The sequence below is a fragment of the Phalacrocorax aristotelis genome, chromosome 5 (genome assembly GCF_949628215.1).
Source record: "Phalacrocorax aristotelis chromosome 5, bGulAri2.1, whole genome shotgun sequence".
NCBI lineage: Eukaryota > Metazoa > Chordata > Aves > Suliformes > Phalacrocoracidae > Phalacrocorax > Phalacrocorax aristotelis.
Genome location: NC_134280.1, coordinates 19,566,332 through 19,583,537, shown reverse-complemented (window position 1 = coordinate 19,583,537; position 17,206 = coordinate 19,566,332). Strand labels below are relative to the sequence as shown.

At 39.3% G+C, this 17,206-nt stretch overlaps 1 protein-coding gene across 3 annotated transcripts in view; it reads right to left on the bottom strand.

The window, feature by feature from the left end:
- PSMD14 (proteasome 26S subunit, non-ATPase 14) overlaps positions 1 to 16,978 on the bottom strand; it is a 48,315-nt gene extending 31,337 nt beyond the window's left edge. The window contains exons 1-5 of one of the 3 annotated variants that reach the window (XM_075093302.1): positions 16,838 to 16,910; positions 15,850 to 15,971; positions 13,143 to 13,195; positions 11,556 to 11,643; positions 8,527 to 8,578 (exon numbers count right to left, since the gene is read on the bottom strand). In XM_075093302.1, coding sequence (XP_074949403.1) covers positions 8,527 to 8,574 — 48 coding nt within the window. In that variant the 5' untranslated portion in view covers positions 8,575 to 8,578; positions 11,556 to 11,643; positions 13,143 to 13,195; positions 15,850 to 15,971; positions 16,838 to 16,910. Of the gene's footprint in view, positions 1 to 8,526; positions 8,579 to 11,555; positions 11,644 to 13,142; positions 13,196 to 15,849; positions 15,972 to 16,837 lie in introns of all 3 variants that reach the window. The other 2 variants (XM_075093301.1, XM_075093299.1) reach the window with 2 other exon arrangements.
- Between the last annotated feature and the right edge of the window lie 228 nt (positions 16,979 to 17,206).

The window sequence follows — 17,206 nt, the reverse complement described above, 5'->3', positions numbered from 1 at the left end:
AAGCTGTATTCCCAGATCTTAATGGTTCTAGCAGCATTGTCATGATAAGCACCAGAAGCTATGTATTGCATTTTCCACAGTACCAGAAGTTATCATGATCAGTCACGACAGAGAAAATTATCCAGTTCATTTAAAAAAAATTTAAAAATCAGAGTTAATAAGGGAAAAATATATTACTTTGCACTGTGAATCACACACTAATTAGTAGCAATTTGAAATTTTATTGCAGTTTTCAAGCTAGTACACACACAATTTTACAGTTAGTTCCACATCAACAGGATTATATTTTGAAGCTAGCATTATGTCTAAACAGTTTGTATGTTTAGGCCCATTTTTATACCAATTATAATCAAGCATACATAACAGACCACAAAATAACATAAGTCTCAACAAACAGCCTAGATTTCTGAAGGGATCACATTGTCTTGTTACACCATATGTCAGATGAATTAAAAATTGTAGTAATATGTTTAGTCTCAGACAGTCTCAGACTCCAAAATGGAGTAGGGATACAAGGAAAATATTACTGCATCAGCTGCTACCTTAAATTAAAAATATATGCAAAAAAAACCTTAACAGGCTAGATTAAAAAAAAAAGAAAAAACTGCCACAGTGTATTTTACAGAATCCTGTCTGCTAAAAAAAAGTTTATCTAGGATCACATTTACAACAGAACTCTATAAACAGCAATATAGATGACTTGAAATATATAACATTTCCCACTTCCCCTCCTCCTCAATAGTCAAAATTATAGAACACGGAACTTTGTATAGCCTTGAGCAGTTGGTGAAATGGGTTGGGATCACCAGTTTGCAAGCACCTCCTCAGTACAGAGCCAGAACTTTACTACTTACCATTTCTGTTTGTTTGGGCTTTTTGTTTCTGTGGATTTTGGGTTTGTTTTTTGTTTGTGGTTTGTTTTTTTTATTAACCAGAACTTCAAACAAAAATAATTTCTAGTTCACTGGGGCACTCCAGACAACCTGGCCAGACTTTCAGTTAAAGAAAGAAAAAAGTGAAGAAGGAAGCCACCAAAGTTTAGCTTATGTTTCTGTCCTATCCATCTACCAGTAATCTCTCCTGCACTAGCAGTTTCATGGAAGAGGTATAGTAATCCACCAACATGAGCACATGCAGGGTTTCCCATTGAACGGGAATTCCTGTAGAATGTAATGTTTTGCTCATCTAATTGCCAAAATGTAACTGGCGTTTTACAAAAAAACAGCACTCCTGTTTTCCAGTATTACCACTGAAAATATTCTCAAAGACTAAGGCTTAAAGCTTGCCAAGAAAAAAAACATATTTACCAAGATATGGCATCAAATTATGCTAGCTGAATATACTTTGAGGTCAGATAAGCTTAATTTTACTACAATGTACTTCATAGAAAGTCACTCTACCTAGTCTAATTTTTATTATAAATAAATATTTAGGTAAATAACTATTAATACATGTTAACATTGGGTAATAAATATTTCTAATATGCTTAGCCAAGGTGATAAATATTTATTACCTTGATATAATTTGCAATAGTCAGACTTTCTGCAGTGTTTCCAACACAACTGTTACATTAAATGGTCACTTAAGTGTCACCTTTCCTGGTTCTAGCATTTCCTCTCTCTTTACCCCATGCAACCTACTAATCAATTGAGACACACAAAAAAGCAAGGGAAGGTATGCTGCACCACTGCAGTTAATATTCCTTTAAATCAAGCATAAGGACAACTTGGAGTAGATGACCTTTAAAGGTCCCTTCCAACCCAAACTATTCTATGATTCTATGACACTTGTGGTTAGAAAAAAGCCATAAGATCAGGGACACAAAACAAATCCTCAGTAACGTTGTACATGTTTTTGAAAAGAACTACTATTCTTCACAACCTCAAGCTACTGGGGAAAAAAGAAAATCCAGAAAATACAAAGGTCAGTTTCACTGCAGAATAAAACCAGACTAACCTCTTACCTATTCCTATCACCATTACAGAAGGATTTAGAAAGCAGATTACAAGTCAGCATTTGTAGATCTTGTCTGCCTCCAGAAATCTTACTCTAATGCAGACTTTTAATTGCCTTATTCTAGACACAGTTCTGCCAAGAAGGCAAGGTAGCCCTCAGTGGGTGCTGAGGTCACCCTAAAGAATACTTTGTGCAGCAGAGCAGTTAAAAGGGATTTACTCAACACGTAAAAGAACACACTGGGTTCTATATGCCTACGCACTCTCTGTTGTGAAGAGCTGGTCCTCTGGACACAAGCAGGTGAACTGAGAGACTCAGTGGCATTATGTAGGAAGGTTAGCTGTCTGTAACACTTAAAAAGAACCCACACCACTATTATACAAGAACACCACTTCAAACTTCCAGTAAAAACTGAAGAGGATTTTTCTGCACCACAGGAAGAAAACAGAAGCCGTTGTTCAAAGGTGCTGCATAGTAGCAGTGCAACTTAATACTCAATAGCATGGGATTTCAGAAAAGAAAAAAAATTCTAAGAGAAAAATTCAATTGATCACTCTAAGGGGTCTGCTTTCTGCTTACAGAAAGGAACATTAGAAGTGAACACGTGTAATGCAAATGGCAAAGATGTCTGCTCTTGTTTAGCCTTTTCCCCAGTTCTTTCCTATTATGGCTACATTAATTTCCTTGTCCAAACTCCTTTGTTTCTTCTGAGGAAAGTCGACTGGACTACACTGGCAATTAAATTGAGGAGAGAGAAGCTAATTGCCTAATTATTAGACATAAGGAAGTTTAAGATCTGAGGCCAAGAGAAGGCAGCTAAAAATGGTCTCCAGAAGAGGAGGCAGCTAAAAATGGTCTCCAGAGTTTATAGGAAAATAGTAGATCAGAGGAAACTGATAAAGCTCAGGCACAACCCACTAGCTTTGTTATTTTTAGTTTTATGTTTGTTTGTGATTAATATGTAAGGTATGACTGTAGTACAGCCCATCAGACTTTAAGACAGCTTTTATAAAACAAAGTATGCACTGTGCTGTAGGTACAATCATAGGATTGTTCCTAAACCAATTCTACCACATCTCACGTCTCTCTCTCCCTCTCCCATGAGCACTTTTGGATATAAATCACGTTACAATCACTCAACTATGTTTCAAATGTAGGAAAACTATACCCAGCCTTTAACAATACCCAACAACTTCCAAGTAAGCCTACACTACCCATGGAGCTATCACCATCTCTGGTGTAAGCAGACCAAGGCCACATCAGTACCCTAAATTTGATATGAAACTTTCAGTTGAACAGTCCTGTATCAAAACATTAACCAATGCAGTAAAATACTCATCCCAGGCAATGAAAGTAAAACCAGCACAGTTTACTGTCTATAAGGTGGTTTTTTTCTCCTTAAACCAAAATAATGTATTTTGGATATATAAACTGACACCGAGATTTTTCACAGGAGATAACATAGGCAGTTGATTAAGTCTTCTGAACTTTTTATGGTAGCTGATGTTGGATGTTTTTAATGGATGAAAAATGTTTGTCACTGAGAAAATTCTTCTACTCTTTAAATGGGTTGATAGCTTCTGGGAGAAAAAAGGTAAAACAGGAATAACCTGCCCAAATTGTACACCATCTCATCTATTGGGAGGTATATTGCAATTCTAGAAACACTAACATTCTTAGTACCTGAGAACTTTGCTGGAAAACGTCTCAGAAGGAACGGAACAGAAGTGATGCACAGTTTTAAAGAGCTATAATTCAGATTTACTCCCTGGCAGAGTATTCTCAAAAGGAGTATCTGAAGCTTCAAATACATGCGAGAAGCAGACAATAGTGTATCACCACAATTCAAACCACATAAAGCTTATACACCCAGGAGACACATGAAGAAAAAAAGTGATGCAGGTGCAACAGATACCGAGATACCAAAACACTCTACAGCTTTCTAAAGGAAAAAGCACTTCATTAAAGACAACGCATTTGCACCCTTCAAATAAAAAGCCAACCTGTTTCAAGAATCAATTAACCAAAACAATTTTCAATAAGATGTTACGGTGTTGGGGTTTTTCTCTGATAAGGTTTTTGGGATTCACGATTTTGGGGGTGGGGGGGGTGGGGTGGGGTGTTTGGTTTGGTTTTGAGGTTTTTTGTTTGTTTGTTTTCCGTTTTAACATAGGGAATCTTAGGATGCAGATTAGCCAGATAGAACAGTCACTTAGATCAAGAGACATCAGCTTAATGAAGTAACTCAAGGAAACTTGCATTTAAATTGTTAATTAGAAGTTATCTACACTGAGCCTGACCCTCCTTTGCCTGCCAGATCACCAATTCTTATTCTGAAGCCCGGCAGAATATTGAGCCAGTAGTGCTCTTTTCTAATAACCATCCTGTCTATATCAGCAGATGAAACAGAACTTTAGATCAGTGGCAGGTCTCCCAAGTTCCCACGGTGCCATAGATTCACTAAATGGGATCAGCATGTTCTAAAAACCCATGATAATATGAGGGAAAAAGGTTCCACAGCGTCAAGCAGTGCAATGCTTGAAACCTCATAATCAAAGTGACAGTTTTCAAGTGCCATTTACAATGCCCTAATCTGGAAACATCCCAGCTAACCCATCTGATCAACTATTTCACAGATGGAAGCACTTGATGGCTAATTGGCAAGTCCATTATTCAAATAAAATAGCTATCTGTACTTCTATTTTCTATATTCCAAGTCAAGGTGTAAACACTCTTTATAAGGCACAGGTCACTCCTCTGCCTCTTCCTACCTTCCCATTTGGATTTTTTCCCTTCCCCTCTGTTATCAAATATGCTAATTCAGAAATACAGGATCAGTTTAATTTTCCATTTGTTGCACTAGAACAGTTGTCTGCACCAACAGAACAATGTAAATTAATTCTTTTCAAAAAATCCATCAATTAATGAAAAATTATTTAAACAGCATTTTTAAAAAGTGTCATTAATTATTTCACCACTTTCTATAACATCTGGATGTGATAGCATGGACAAGAACTTGTATAGCTTGGATTACTGTTCTGAAAGTGTTGGGGAAAGAGGTCTGCTGAAAATGCACTTCAATATGCTCACACTCTTAAACTGTATCCAGTAGGACTGCCTAATAGAGGCATATGTGGAACTGATTTCACTAGCAAAGAATAGTTCAGCGTACAAAATGAAGAGGAGTGTTGCTCCCAATTCCTGCCTGCTACATAAGTAGAATGCTTTTACGTACCCCACAAAGCCTGTTAATTTGTCTGCAGCAAATGTACAATGCAAAGCAAAGTATTCAATCACTAGTGAAATTCTGTGATAGGCAGTATTCCAGGGGGATGAACAGGGAGAGACAGAAAAGAATAAACCAGGAAAGAGAGGTTAATAACTAAAAAAAACCAACATGACAGGGGGCAGGAGGAAGAAGAGAAGAGACCACACAAAAGGAAGAAGACAAGGATGTTGCCAAAATCTGAACTCCCATGAAGTACAGAAGGGAAATCAAAGTAATAAGCATTTTGTCTGGGACAACACTTTCAAACTTCAACTGTTGCCCCATATCTTTTTAAAAAAAGCTTCAACCACTCACTCTTCTTATGCACATATTACGAGAGCAGGAATTCAAATGCCTACAATAACAGCCATTTAAGACAATTCTGCATGAAGCAGTGTTGCAAAGGTCTTATTTATGGCATCAAGTTCAAAACTAAACACAGGTACCTTCCCAAACAAGGAACACAAAGTTAGTGACCAAGTTCAGTGCCAGAAAATACTGTGGATGGCTTATGTGATGGCAAAAGCTATCAGATTGTCTTCCCTCCTCTCTTGTCCAACTGCTGCCCCATGAAGACAGTCCTTTGTCCATCTAAGATTAAAAGAGAGGAAATGGCTCAAAATTTCTAAGCCACAAGCCACTGGAGGGAAAGTTTAATGTCGAAATACCACTTTAAGATCACTTCCTTAAAGATTTGTTTATTAGCCACATGAAGACAGGCTTTGGGTCAATGGAATTTAGCACTGACCTCCTCTGGACAATTCAACACTGAAGGCCAACCATCCACTTGATAGCATGCTGAAGGAGCAAGTAGTAAGAAAAAAGAACTGTGAATTCAGTGAAAGCCATTTTCAAGTGGAATACAAGACACCAAAAAACTTGAAAGACAGTTGCAAAAATGTGAATCCAAACAGCACAACATATTTGAGTTTGGAAATTAAGAAAAAGAAACAAAAAACCCAAACAAGACAATAACCAGAAGAGGTTTACCAAGGGGGAAGAGAAGAGTAACTGTTGTTGAAGAATCCAAGGCAAGTCAATGAGAAAGAATTTTTTGGCAGAGATCGAATAGGAACTGTGCTGACCAAGCACTTGCTGTTACTTGAACATTAATTACAAAGCAAATCAAACTGTTAGCAGACCTTATATGATGCAGTCCTCTTGTTAAGCAAACCCCTAGCCACAAGGAAAATAAACCAAATTGTGTTATAAAATTACTTTGAAAATGCTTCTTTTTCTACAAGACTATACACACAGATGATTCTTATGTTAGCAAGAATGATTCACTCAATAGATGTTTTTGCTACATTCAACCTTAAAAGCAAAACTCCAAAGACAGAACAACTGTGACAGCAACAAGAAAAACAAAAAGCTTTGTAGAGTTTGTTTTAAACACTCTAGTGCAAACGGATAGTAATAACTTTGTTTCCTTTGTTATAGGACAAAGTATGCCCAGGAAATACGTGACACCTCTCTTCCACCTCAAAGCCATCTGATTCACTTTGGATTACCTCTCAATCTCAATTATCAATCAATAGTCAGAACAGATGCGATCTTTGAAGGTTTACTGAAATACTGTATTTTAAGGACAGAAATTTGTTATTTTTGAAAAGCCTTCCTGCTGATTCAATAAACCAAAAGACTACAAAAGTAGTCAAGATATCTACTGCAAGCAGCAACTTGCATAAAGAGCAATTCAGGTTTCTGGTTTGTTTTTTTTTTTAATCCAACACATACTCATCAATTCATTTAAGAGACAATTCCATATTTAAACGAACAGAGCTGCTTTGCAGGCCAAAGCTGCCAGAGGAGTTCAGCGAGCTTCTTCTGAATGTTATGTTCTATTGTCTGCCACAATTTTCTAGCAAGCTTTAAGTTAAAGCTGAGAAATTCAGAAAGCAGCAGAGAGTTAACTGTAAATTTGAAAAACAGCTTTGATATGCGTCAAGTTCAGAGAGGACTAAGAAGTGAAAGCTTGAGTGATTAGACTGCGCAGATGTTAAAAAAATGAAGAGTCATGAAGCAGGCTGGCAGCTCAGAGGAACAAGAGAAATAACTGTTTAAGAAAGTGAAACTAAAAATAACTGAGGGCTGCTTGAAGATTCACTAAGAGAGCGTGAATAGAATTTTAGCTATAAAAAGGAAAAAAATTATGCACCAAAAGTTACAGCTTATTTGGCAAAACACCTAGAGGCTGTAAATCAGCTTAGAATATTTCACCAAATGCTTCAGTATTAAATCACTCCTTTCCTAGTTGTACTGGACACAAGCACACTACACACAACCAAAAGAAGCTGTGGGTTCAACAGTTTCAATCATCCCAGAAGGAAACTCTCACACACATCATGAAGCCTAAAACAAACAGAACTGATTCCTCCAGAACAAGAGTCTGGATTCTCAATTTAGAACAGAGCCCCAGAGGCAGATACGGAAAGCAAAGAAAGGCCAGCTACTGCGGACAGCCAAAACTGCAATGAAAATTACACTGGAGCCCTCTCCTTAAGGAAATAATTCTTCCTACAAGCCTCAGACAAAGGAGTTCCTAGGTTGTTGTTGTTTTTCCCCCTGTATCCACAGTTGTCAGCACAATGTAGTAAGATCGGCTTGGTTTTATTTCTGAAGGCTCCTGGCAACACCAGTTGGCCGAGGAAAAAAGCACTAAGACTTGCTCTAGTGGTAGGAGAAGCCATACAATGTGTGTAGGTCTCCCACTGGAACAGGACAGCTGCCAGGGAAGCCTTTTTGCTGTGAGTAGAGTTACAGAAGTGAGGACAATAGTAAGCAAGAGAAGACACTATAAAACACATATATAGGCAGCTACAACTACCTGCAAGCAACAAATTCAACTCAAATTATCTCCCGAGATTTACATACACTTCAGTATCTTATAATGCCCATCACAATATGATCCAAGGACTGAAACATATCACTTATGAAGGAGCAAGTGGGTATGCTCAGCCATTTAGAACAACCTTCATGTTCTGGAAATCTGTATTATTGGAAATTAATTTTTTAAATTTTATTCTCTGTTTCCAATGCTTTTCAATCCAAACTTTAAAACATTCAGACACCAAATTAAAGGTTTATAAACATTCTGTAAACTCAATGCCAACCCAAGAGTTCATACTGACAAAAAATACCAGTCAGACTGTAACAATGATTTGCAAACACTTACATAGCATCTCTAGAGTCAGAGATTATTACTATGAAAACAGCATCAAAAACCCCATAGTTCAAATATAATAAAAGAAATATTCCAGAATTAATATTAAAAAGAAGGTATTGACAAGCTATATACTAACCTGTCCCAGCCCAGGCATACCTCCTCCAAGTCGCAGAAGTCTATCCATATTTCTAGAAAAACAGAAACAAAGGAAAAATGTTCCCAAGCTCTGAAGTGTTTACTAAATTGCTATCTATATAATTCACCTTCAGTCACTCAGTATGTCAAAAATATTGGTGGTAATTACAACACAACATCAGACTTCCTGTTAATTAACACCACATATTAATTCAAGAAGCTGTCTTCCATGCTAATTAACAGACCTTGTTTTATTGCTTTGGTTTTGGGTTATCCCCATTTCTGAACACAAGCATCCTTGTCAAACTTTTCAAAACTTTCCTTTCATTCAATTAATTGGGGGATTTTCGTTGCTTAAGAACAACACCTACATCCAGGAAGCGTCTAAAACTTGTTAGATATACAATCAAGTTTACTCCAATTTGTTCAGAAAGTATCAATAAAAATGTGAATGTAAGGATTTTAGCATCCTCATTAGTAAGTTCTGCACTAATTAACTTACAGCTTGTCAGTTATCAAAACTACACGTGAAAGACACTGAGTAGATTATGGATCTCCGAATTAGCATCAAAAGCTTTTTTTTAATGAACTCATTATACTAAAAGAAATACTGTAAACACTTAATGTATATATAGTTAGAACACTAGTGATAGTAGTCATTTAATACATTTCCAGTGTTGTATGTGCCATTGCTTTAGAACAAGATTATTCTGATAACTGCAACTAACTCATTAAAAAAAAAAACAACAAAGAAAAACCAAAACCAACCAAAAAAAAAAAACCCCAAAACTCTAACTTTTCTATCTTGCAACTTCCAAAGGAGCAATCTCCAGGAATAAGATCCAAGGTGCCCATCTAAAAAAATCATACAGATATTTATTTCTCTGCAGTTTATTAACTTTCTAGTGTTGAAAAGCAATTTACTATTTACTTGTGGATATCTAAGTAACGGTTCTGGCCCAGCTGTAACAGACCTTTATCTTCTTTACTTGGGCTTTTTCAGCTCCTTAGCTTTATACAGTAAAACTCAGTGATAAAATAATCAAAACCTACTGGATGTTACTTTTCAAACAGCTGCTTTCAGCAAATCAAGCCATTTCCAAGGCTTATGGAAATTAGTAAATTTTATTGGTTTATTTTGTTTGTGAAATAGAAGATACCAAGTAAAGCATCAGAAACTATGATCTTAATTGCACAGTTTTTAATACAACACAACAAAGCCTGTTCAGGTGATATAAGAGCAATTGAGAACAGCAAGTAATGATATTTCCAAAAATACATTTATCCTCCAAATGGATGTTACATTACACATACGAGAATTACATAATTTCAGACTGCATTAACAATACTAATTCAAGAACCTTGCTTTAAAATTAATTATGCAAAAGAACTTGGAACTTATGAAAAACAGCTTACTTGGTATATTAAAAAAAGTACACTGAAGATTAATTTCATCTCATCATTCCTTCTGAAATTTGGTAATATTTTTACTGGCTAGATAGCAACAGGCTTTAATTTAAAAAAAAAAATTTTAAGTTTCTTATTAACACACAAAGAGGCAGCATTTGAACCTATCACTAGACAAGACTATAACTCCTACTTTGATCATGTGTGGAATTGCACCCATTTCAAACAATATCTAAGACACATAGATCAATAACACTTGCTCTGTTCGCCAATTTCACTTTCCTAGTTTAATGCAGTAGAAGCTATTAGCTTCATTTGATTCACTCCCTTAATTTTTTAGAACATGCAAACCCAACACCTGTAGCTGAAACTAACAATGAGTACTTTCTTAAAGCTACCTTAGCACTATATGAATTAAAAAGGAGTTTATTAAATGGTCAACAGTTATGCTTTTCTTTTCATACAGTCATTGAAGCCAAGATTCTTTATTACAGGGAAAAGCTGCACACAAAATATACATACTTTTCTATCCTGAACTACAATAAATTCCAAATTAAGTTGTAGGATTTCCATGGAAAGGTTAAGTTGCTGTTTAAAGCTATTATGTAAGCACATGGTAAACAGCTTCAGTAAAACAGTCACGGGTACAAATTAATGCCAACTACATTTCATTTTACCCCTCTGTGGTAGATACTCCTCCATTGAAACCCACAATGATTCATCTTTCATGACACTAATGAGGTCTGAAGCGTAGCTGAGAAGTAGATTTAAACTACTAAAATTATTATTTTAATCAATCATGGGTATGCACTTATTTTAAGAAACTCTTAGTGTCTACAACTGGTAACCATAAAATTGGTCTTTCCTACAACTACAGCAACTTCCATAAGCTGACGAGGTGTATTACCTATGCACATTTAAGAAATAATATTGAATAATAAATCTTAAACCTATTTACACTTAACTATTGCTTTTCACTTGCTAAAGTGATTTCTAGTGCATTAATGTTTTATTTACATGATTTATTCCAGTTTCTAACCCAACAGAATAGTACATCATTTATAGAAGTATATTTTTCTATATTAAAGTTGGATTACACCAATTAGTTACACAAACTGATTATTTACCAGCATACCTTTCCAGGTTTTGGAACGACAAAATCTCATTGTCTTAGAGAACTGGAGCGATGTAACATTTCCCACCTATCACAAACTAGACACTGAACTGAAGATGTTCAGGTTCTCACGACGGTAGCACAGAGAAAATCTCCACAGACCAGTTCTAGATGCACCGCACCTCATTTCACTACCTCTATGGCTTGACTCTGGTTAGAGTTTTGGCAACTAACACTTTACTTTCTTATTTGTAACTGAAGATGTTTTAGCAGGTTATAGTATATTTAGACCTAAGCATATGTGTTTACTCTGTATAAACAACTGAAGAATTTAGACTGGCAATCCAAATCAAAACCATTTTAAATTTTTGTTAATCCACCATGCCCAAATATTATTTCAGCCATAAATTCCATTTATGAAATAATGCTTTTGTAAAACAGCTTGAGCAAAATTATTAGACCTTAATTAAAATAACTTTAGCATATGCATCTTTATTTATATTTCTAACCTGGTGTTCAGCAAAAGGTGATCACAGAACAAACTCAGCAGCAGCTCCCACTTTTTGACTATAAAGATGATGCCAGTAGATCTCTCTCCTATTGGAGGGAATAGAAGGAAGGGAAGGGCAGAAAAACAGTAAAATTTAGAAACAGTAGCACATGTAAAAAGAAATGTTACACTGATGACCTGAAAAGGACAAAGCACCACTGAAGAATAACTTGGCCATGTATCCACAACACTGAAAGAAGTTTCCAAGAGTCTCAAAACTACATTGAAGAGTAAAGTACTTCAATAACCTGCTTAAACAATTTAAAGGTCACAAATAATTTCAAAAGCTGTTAGAAACTCCATCTGTGGCCTTTATTAGTATTTTAGAAGATTTCGCCGTAGCTAAGGTGACGTAAGCACAAAGGTAAAGAGCAGTTTGCAGGTACAGAGTTTTCTTGTTTATTTCTGCAAAAGCAGTTGGTGTGACTGGGAAAGTCAGAGGCCTAATTTGCCTGAACTCAGGTTGAGAAAGGCTGCTTCACATTCAGTTTAGGAGTTAAAAGTCATGTTATTTTCCTCCCAGAGAACACTGCCCACTAATTACATCCACTCAAACATTTGTAGTGCAGTGTTTTAAAACGGATCTGTGGCTGTGATTTGATAGACTTTTGTTTCAATGTCAATGTTAACATAAGGAGCAGTAGGGAAGCTGCTGGGGCTGCTTACCAACTTGATGCTGCTTTCTCAGTACTGCCAGGACAGCCATTTGTGCAGCCCTGCAGTGAACTGATAGGCTAACAAAAATGTTGGTTTTAACCCTGTTCACTTCTCTGAGATTCACACTCCATCCCAGAAACAGCTCTCCTGACATAACAGAAAAAGAGGATTTGGAAGAGGTGATTGTTTCTAATGCTAATCCAGACTCCAGAAGATATTTATGTCAAATCATTCTTTAAGCTAAAGCTGCCTAAAGAATGTCTCTGGGGTTTGGGGTTGCTTTGGTTTGGGTTTGTTTGGGGTTGTATTTGGGTTTTTTTGCTTTTTCGTTTGTTTTTAAGTAATAGAGACCATTCTGAACCTTATCTCAAAGAAGTACAAGAGCAAAGGAAGATGTCTTAATCTTCACAGACACTTGGAGAAGAAAGAACAAGTCAGAGTTTCTCAGTGCTGACAGACTGGGGTGGAATTCCACTAACAAGTCAAAGGAAATGATCTGGGAGAGATCTGATGAGACAGGACCACAACAGCCAGCAGTTGTGTTCGCACAGGCTGCAACAGAACTGCAACAAGTTCACATACGGGCTTCAGAGTTACAACCCAATTCACTTTTAGCCAGGTGGCCACCCAGGGGTCTTGCATTCCCTTCCCCATTTCCTACAAGGACATTAAAGAAACTGATCTCTGAGTCTGGTCAGTTCCCTGGTGGAGACACACAACACGGTAACCTATAGCTGAGAATTTTTCCCCTCTCTGCTGCAAAGTGCAAAACGCTAGTTTTGATTACACACCTACCTGTTGGTTTTTTCCCTATATACAGGCACATATATACTTACATATATATATAAAACCACAAAAAAGTAAACAAACAGTTTACAGTAAATCACACCTCTTTTCCTTCCAAAAGTCAGCAAAAGTTATTTCGATAATATTTCCTTCTGTCTGCAAGGAAGAGTTAACAGTCTCTGTTTAAAGTGAAACTTTCAAGTAAGTACATGTATCAAATAGTTCTATAACAGAAAATTGCAGAAAGCCGGTTATAATCATAATAAACTTGCATTTTGGTGCACTGCAGGATTTGGATGACATGTACTCGTCATTGAGATCAGTGTGGTCACTGATGGCTTTTAAAAAAGTTAAGTAGCTTCTCTGCTTGTGTACGTCCATGATTGAAACACCTCTGCTAAAAAACCCTCAGTCATATGATAGGTTTTAGGTTTTTTTTCCTTTAACTGTCCTGGCCTCAAAAGGCAAAATGTCTGTGGTTATTAATAATGCAGTGGAAGTACACACACAGCATCTCAAAACTGACCTGAAAACAGAAGTTTTTTGAAAAACCACATCTAACATTTGTTCACTATACTACTGGCAAGACTTGTCCATTTGGAGAGCTCTGGTTCACCATTCAGTTGTTGGTTACTACTTTCAAGTCACTTAAATGCTGACTTCTAACAACGACGACGTTTTTCCTTAGGCAATACAGAGGGATGAAATTATATAAATGCATTAGGCACAAACATATATACGTATAGGTATAAACCGATAGCCACTGTGCTTGTACTTGGCATGTTTCAACAAGTATTTTGAAATCAACTTCAAACTCAATCTTAAATTACTGTATCTCTTTGCATGAGACACATGAGTTTCACACTACAGTGCACTATTTTTATCTAGCATTAACACTCCATGATGCAATCCCTCAACGAAAGAGGGTTCTCCTGGGCTGACAACTTTTGAGTTAGTAAAAAAAAAAATATCAAAATTAGCTTCAACATACATGGAAGAGAAAACGCAGGCTACTAAACTGCCATATTAATGGCAAGAGTATCATGCTAGACTCAGGTGACAGCAATTTACTCCACACTTCACAATTTGTACCCTGAGTGACTTCATGCAAATCATCTCATCTTTGCGAACTCAGTTTCTCCACCTGAGACTATGTACTAAGCTTTGTATAAGCACTTCCAGGCCTCCTGTTGAGAATTCCACATAGCAGATAGATTAACAGTTTTATTAACAGCAACTAAAAGAATGGTTTAAGGTTTTTGCTGAAACTATAACAATTTTAAATTCACTAGGGATGATAAATGGCTATTAAGGTAAATTACTTCACAGAATCACAGGTTGGAAGGGACCTCAGGGATCATCTAGTCCAACCTTTCTGGGAAGAGCACAGTCTAGACAAGATGGCCCAGATGACTCTTAAAGGTGTCCAACGTGGCTGAGTCAACCACTTCCCTGGGGAGATTATTGCAATGGTTGACTGTCCTCAGTGTGAAAAATCTTCCTCTGGTGTCCAATCTGGTGTCATCTTCGTGTCATCAGCAAACTTCATCAGGCTACATTTCATGCCGTTATCCAGATCACTTATAAAGATATTGAATAACATTGGGCCCAATATTGATCCCTGGGGGCCTCCACTTGTGACACTTGAGGAATTGCATATTGTAGAGATTATTTCAACAGGAAAAGAACAAAACCTCACTGCAGGTGAGTGAGGGAAACTTGAACCAGAACAGAGACTTCCCATGTGACAATGGGGTGGGGGGGAAGCCTATCTTCTTACATATTTTGTATGAAAGAGAAAAAAATTACCATCAACTCTCAGTAGTCTTGTTCATTAAAGCTAAAGATTAACTGTGCCATGAGCGAATGCAGTCTCAGTAGTGCAAATCCAGAGCTATGTGACTACTTTCCTTCTCTAACGCGCTCAGCTCTGTAAACCTGACGCTTCTGGACTGTGTGGACCTGAATCTCAATAGACCTGAGCTGGACTAGAAGGTAGGCAGGTTACCTTCTCGGACTCTGCTTTCTGATTTCCAGAAGCACAGCAAACCTAATTCTACTGCATTCATTGCAGAGCTGGAGTTACTGAAGTAACCCAGACCCAGGCAGACTACTCTAAAGCTACTTAGTACATCCACACCGAACACATGTAAGGGAAGATCCATTAACAAAACACACCACCACAAAAACCCACAAAGTTAATTTTAATGTTATGCTATATATAAAGTAACGAGCTTCTCTGAAGTCTGCAGAAGGGAGGGTAGACACACAACTGTTGTGGAACCATCCCCCACCACCAACTCCAGCAAGTACTCACCACACCTGTTTTCTACTATTGAGGGTATCCTAACTACCCATCCTTTCCCATCATCCTAGATGTCAGGAGATAATTGTAGCTATGATCAGTATACGTGCCATAATGCCCGTCAAGATTGTAAACTTTCTTGCAATTTATATTTTGGTATTATCTAATGTTAATTTTGACATGTACTCTAACTTCTCATTTTCTTAACCAGAGATATAAAAATTAATATCCCTGATGTGGCATATTAGAACAGCTGATGGAACACAAATTTGCTATGGGTAAAACCTAGCTGCTCAAAGTCACACCAAGTCATTCCAAAGCAATTCATTTGCAAGCCAATTTCTGCATTTCTTCACAAACACAGATCTTTCCCTTGTTTCCATAACACAAGCTCACAAGCAGTGCTCTTCTCAGCAGAACCTTCTTCCAAGCATACTCCCTATATCCGAGGCATACAGTACACCTTGGACTCACAGGGGGTGAAAGCATTAAGATTAATACAAACCTGTCAGACTTTTCAGCTTGCCTAGTATCTTTCCAGCTACATACAGCTTCCGAACACATTTGCATAAAGCTTTTTTTAAGTCTGGCCCGATGATTCTTGTTTTTCTGGTTTTCTACAGTGTACTGGAAACAAGTACAACTTCAAGAGATGACATCAGCGCACATACAGATTTGTCAGTTGTTTACAAGTACCCGACTACATCACATAAGTTCGTCCTGAAAACGATACTTCAGACTCCTGCATGCTGGAAACAGCCCCGTTAATTGTGATTACCGTTCCTTTTCTACTTAATTCTGCTTCCTCTTTCCTGACACGGGTTAAAGATTTCTTCTCCCTCACGCATCCCAGCCAGCGCTTTGCCGTCGCTTCCCCTCCCTCTACGACTCGAGCCGCTGGGGGTCTTTGCAACGCTTCACTCCAGCGGCGTTTCCACCCGTGCGGTCCCTCTGACGGGAAGCAGCCCCCGCTGCCGTGGAACACGCCGGCGCTCGGCCTGCGACCCCCGGCGCTCACATGGCCCGGCAGCTGCGGCCCAGCCGCTGCCGGAGCGCGCACAGCCGCTGCTCCCGGCGGGGAAAGAGGCCGGGTGGCCCGTTCCGGCGGGGGGCTCCCGGGGCCCGGCCGCCTCCGCTGCCCCGGTACCCCTACTGCCCGAAACCGCACAAACTTTCTCGGGGCGCAACCGGCACAAAGGCGGGCAGGTACCGCCGGCCCCGCGGGGCCCGGCCCGCTCCCCGCCTGGCCCAGTGCCCGCGGGGGGAAAACGCCGTCCCAGAGCTACCAGAGCCGCCCCATCTCCCCTCTCGGGAAGGGGAGGGAAGGGCACTGTTCCCGTCCCCACCGCCCGGCTCCCTACCGCCTCTCGGGCCCTCTCCCCGCGGGCCCCGCTCCCGCCGCCAGGCAGAGGCGGCCCCCATGGGCCGCAGCGAGGCCCCCATAGCCGCACCGGCCTACCTTGAGGCGAGCAGCCGCCCCACAGGGCCCTCACCTGCGGGCAGAGCCCCCCGTGCCGCGCCGCCTCGGCCCAGGCCGCCGTGAATCAGCCGGATTTCATTCAAACCCGGTCCGCCCAGGCCTCCGCAAGGACTTCCCGGTTCAAAGGGCATGCGGCGGGGGCTTCCGGTCCCGCGGCCCCGGGAAGGGTGGGAGCTAAGGCAACGTGGCCTGTCTGGCAACGGCGCGTGCCGCCGCCCGGCTCGCGCCCACCGAGGCAGCCCTGGCCGTTAGACCATCCTCGGAACCGGCCATTAAACCGAACCTCGGAACCGGCCCCGGGCGGGCGCTGCAGCGACGGAGCAAGGCAGGCGGCCGCTCCCCGGTGCGGCGGGGTCGCGCAGGCCACGGCAGGCAGTGGCGG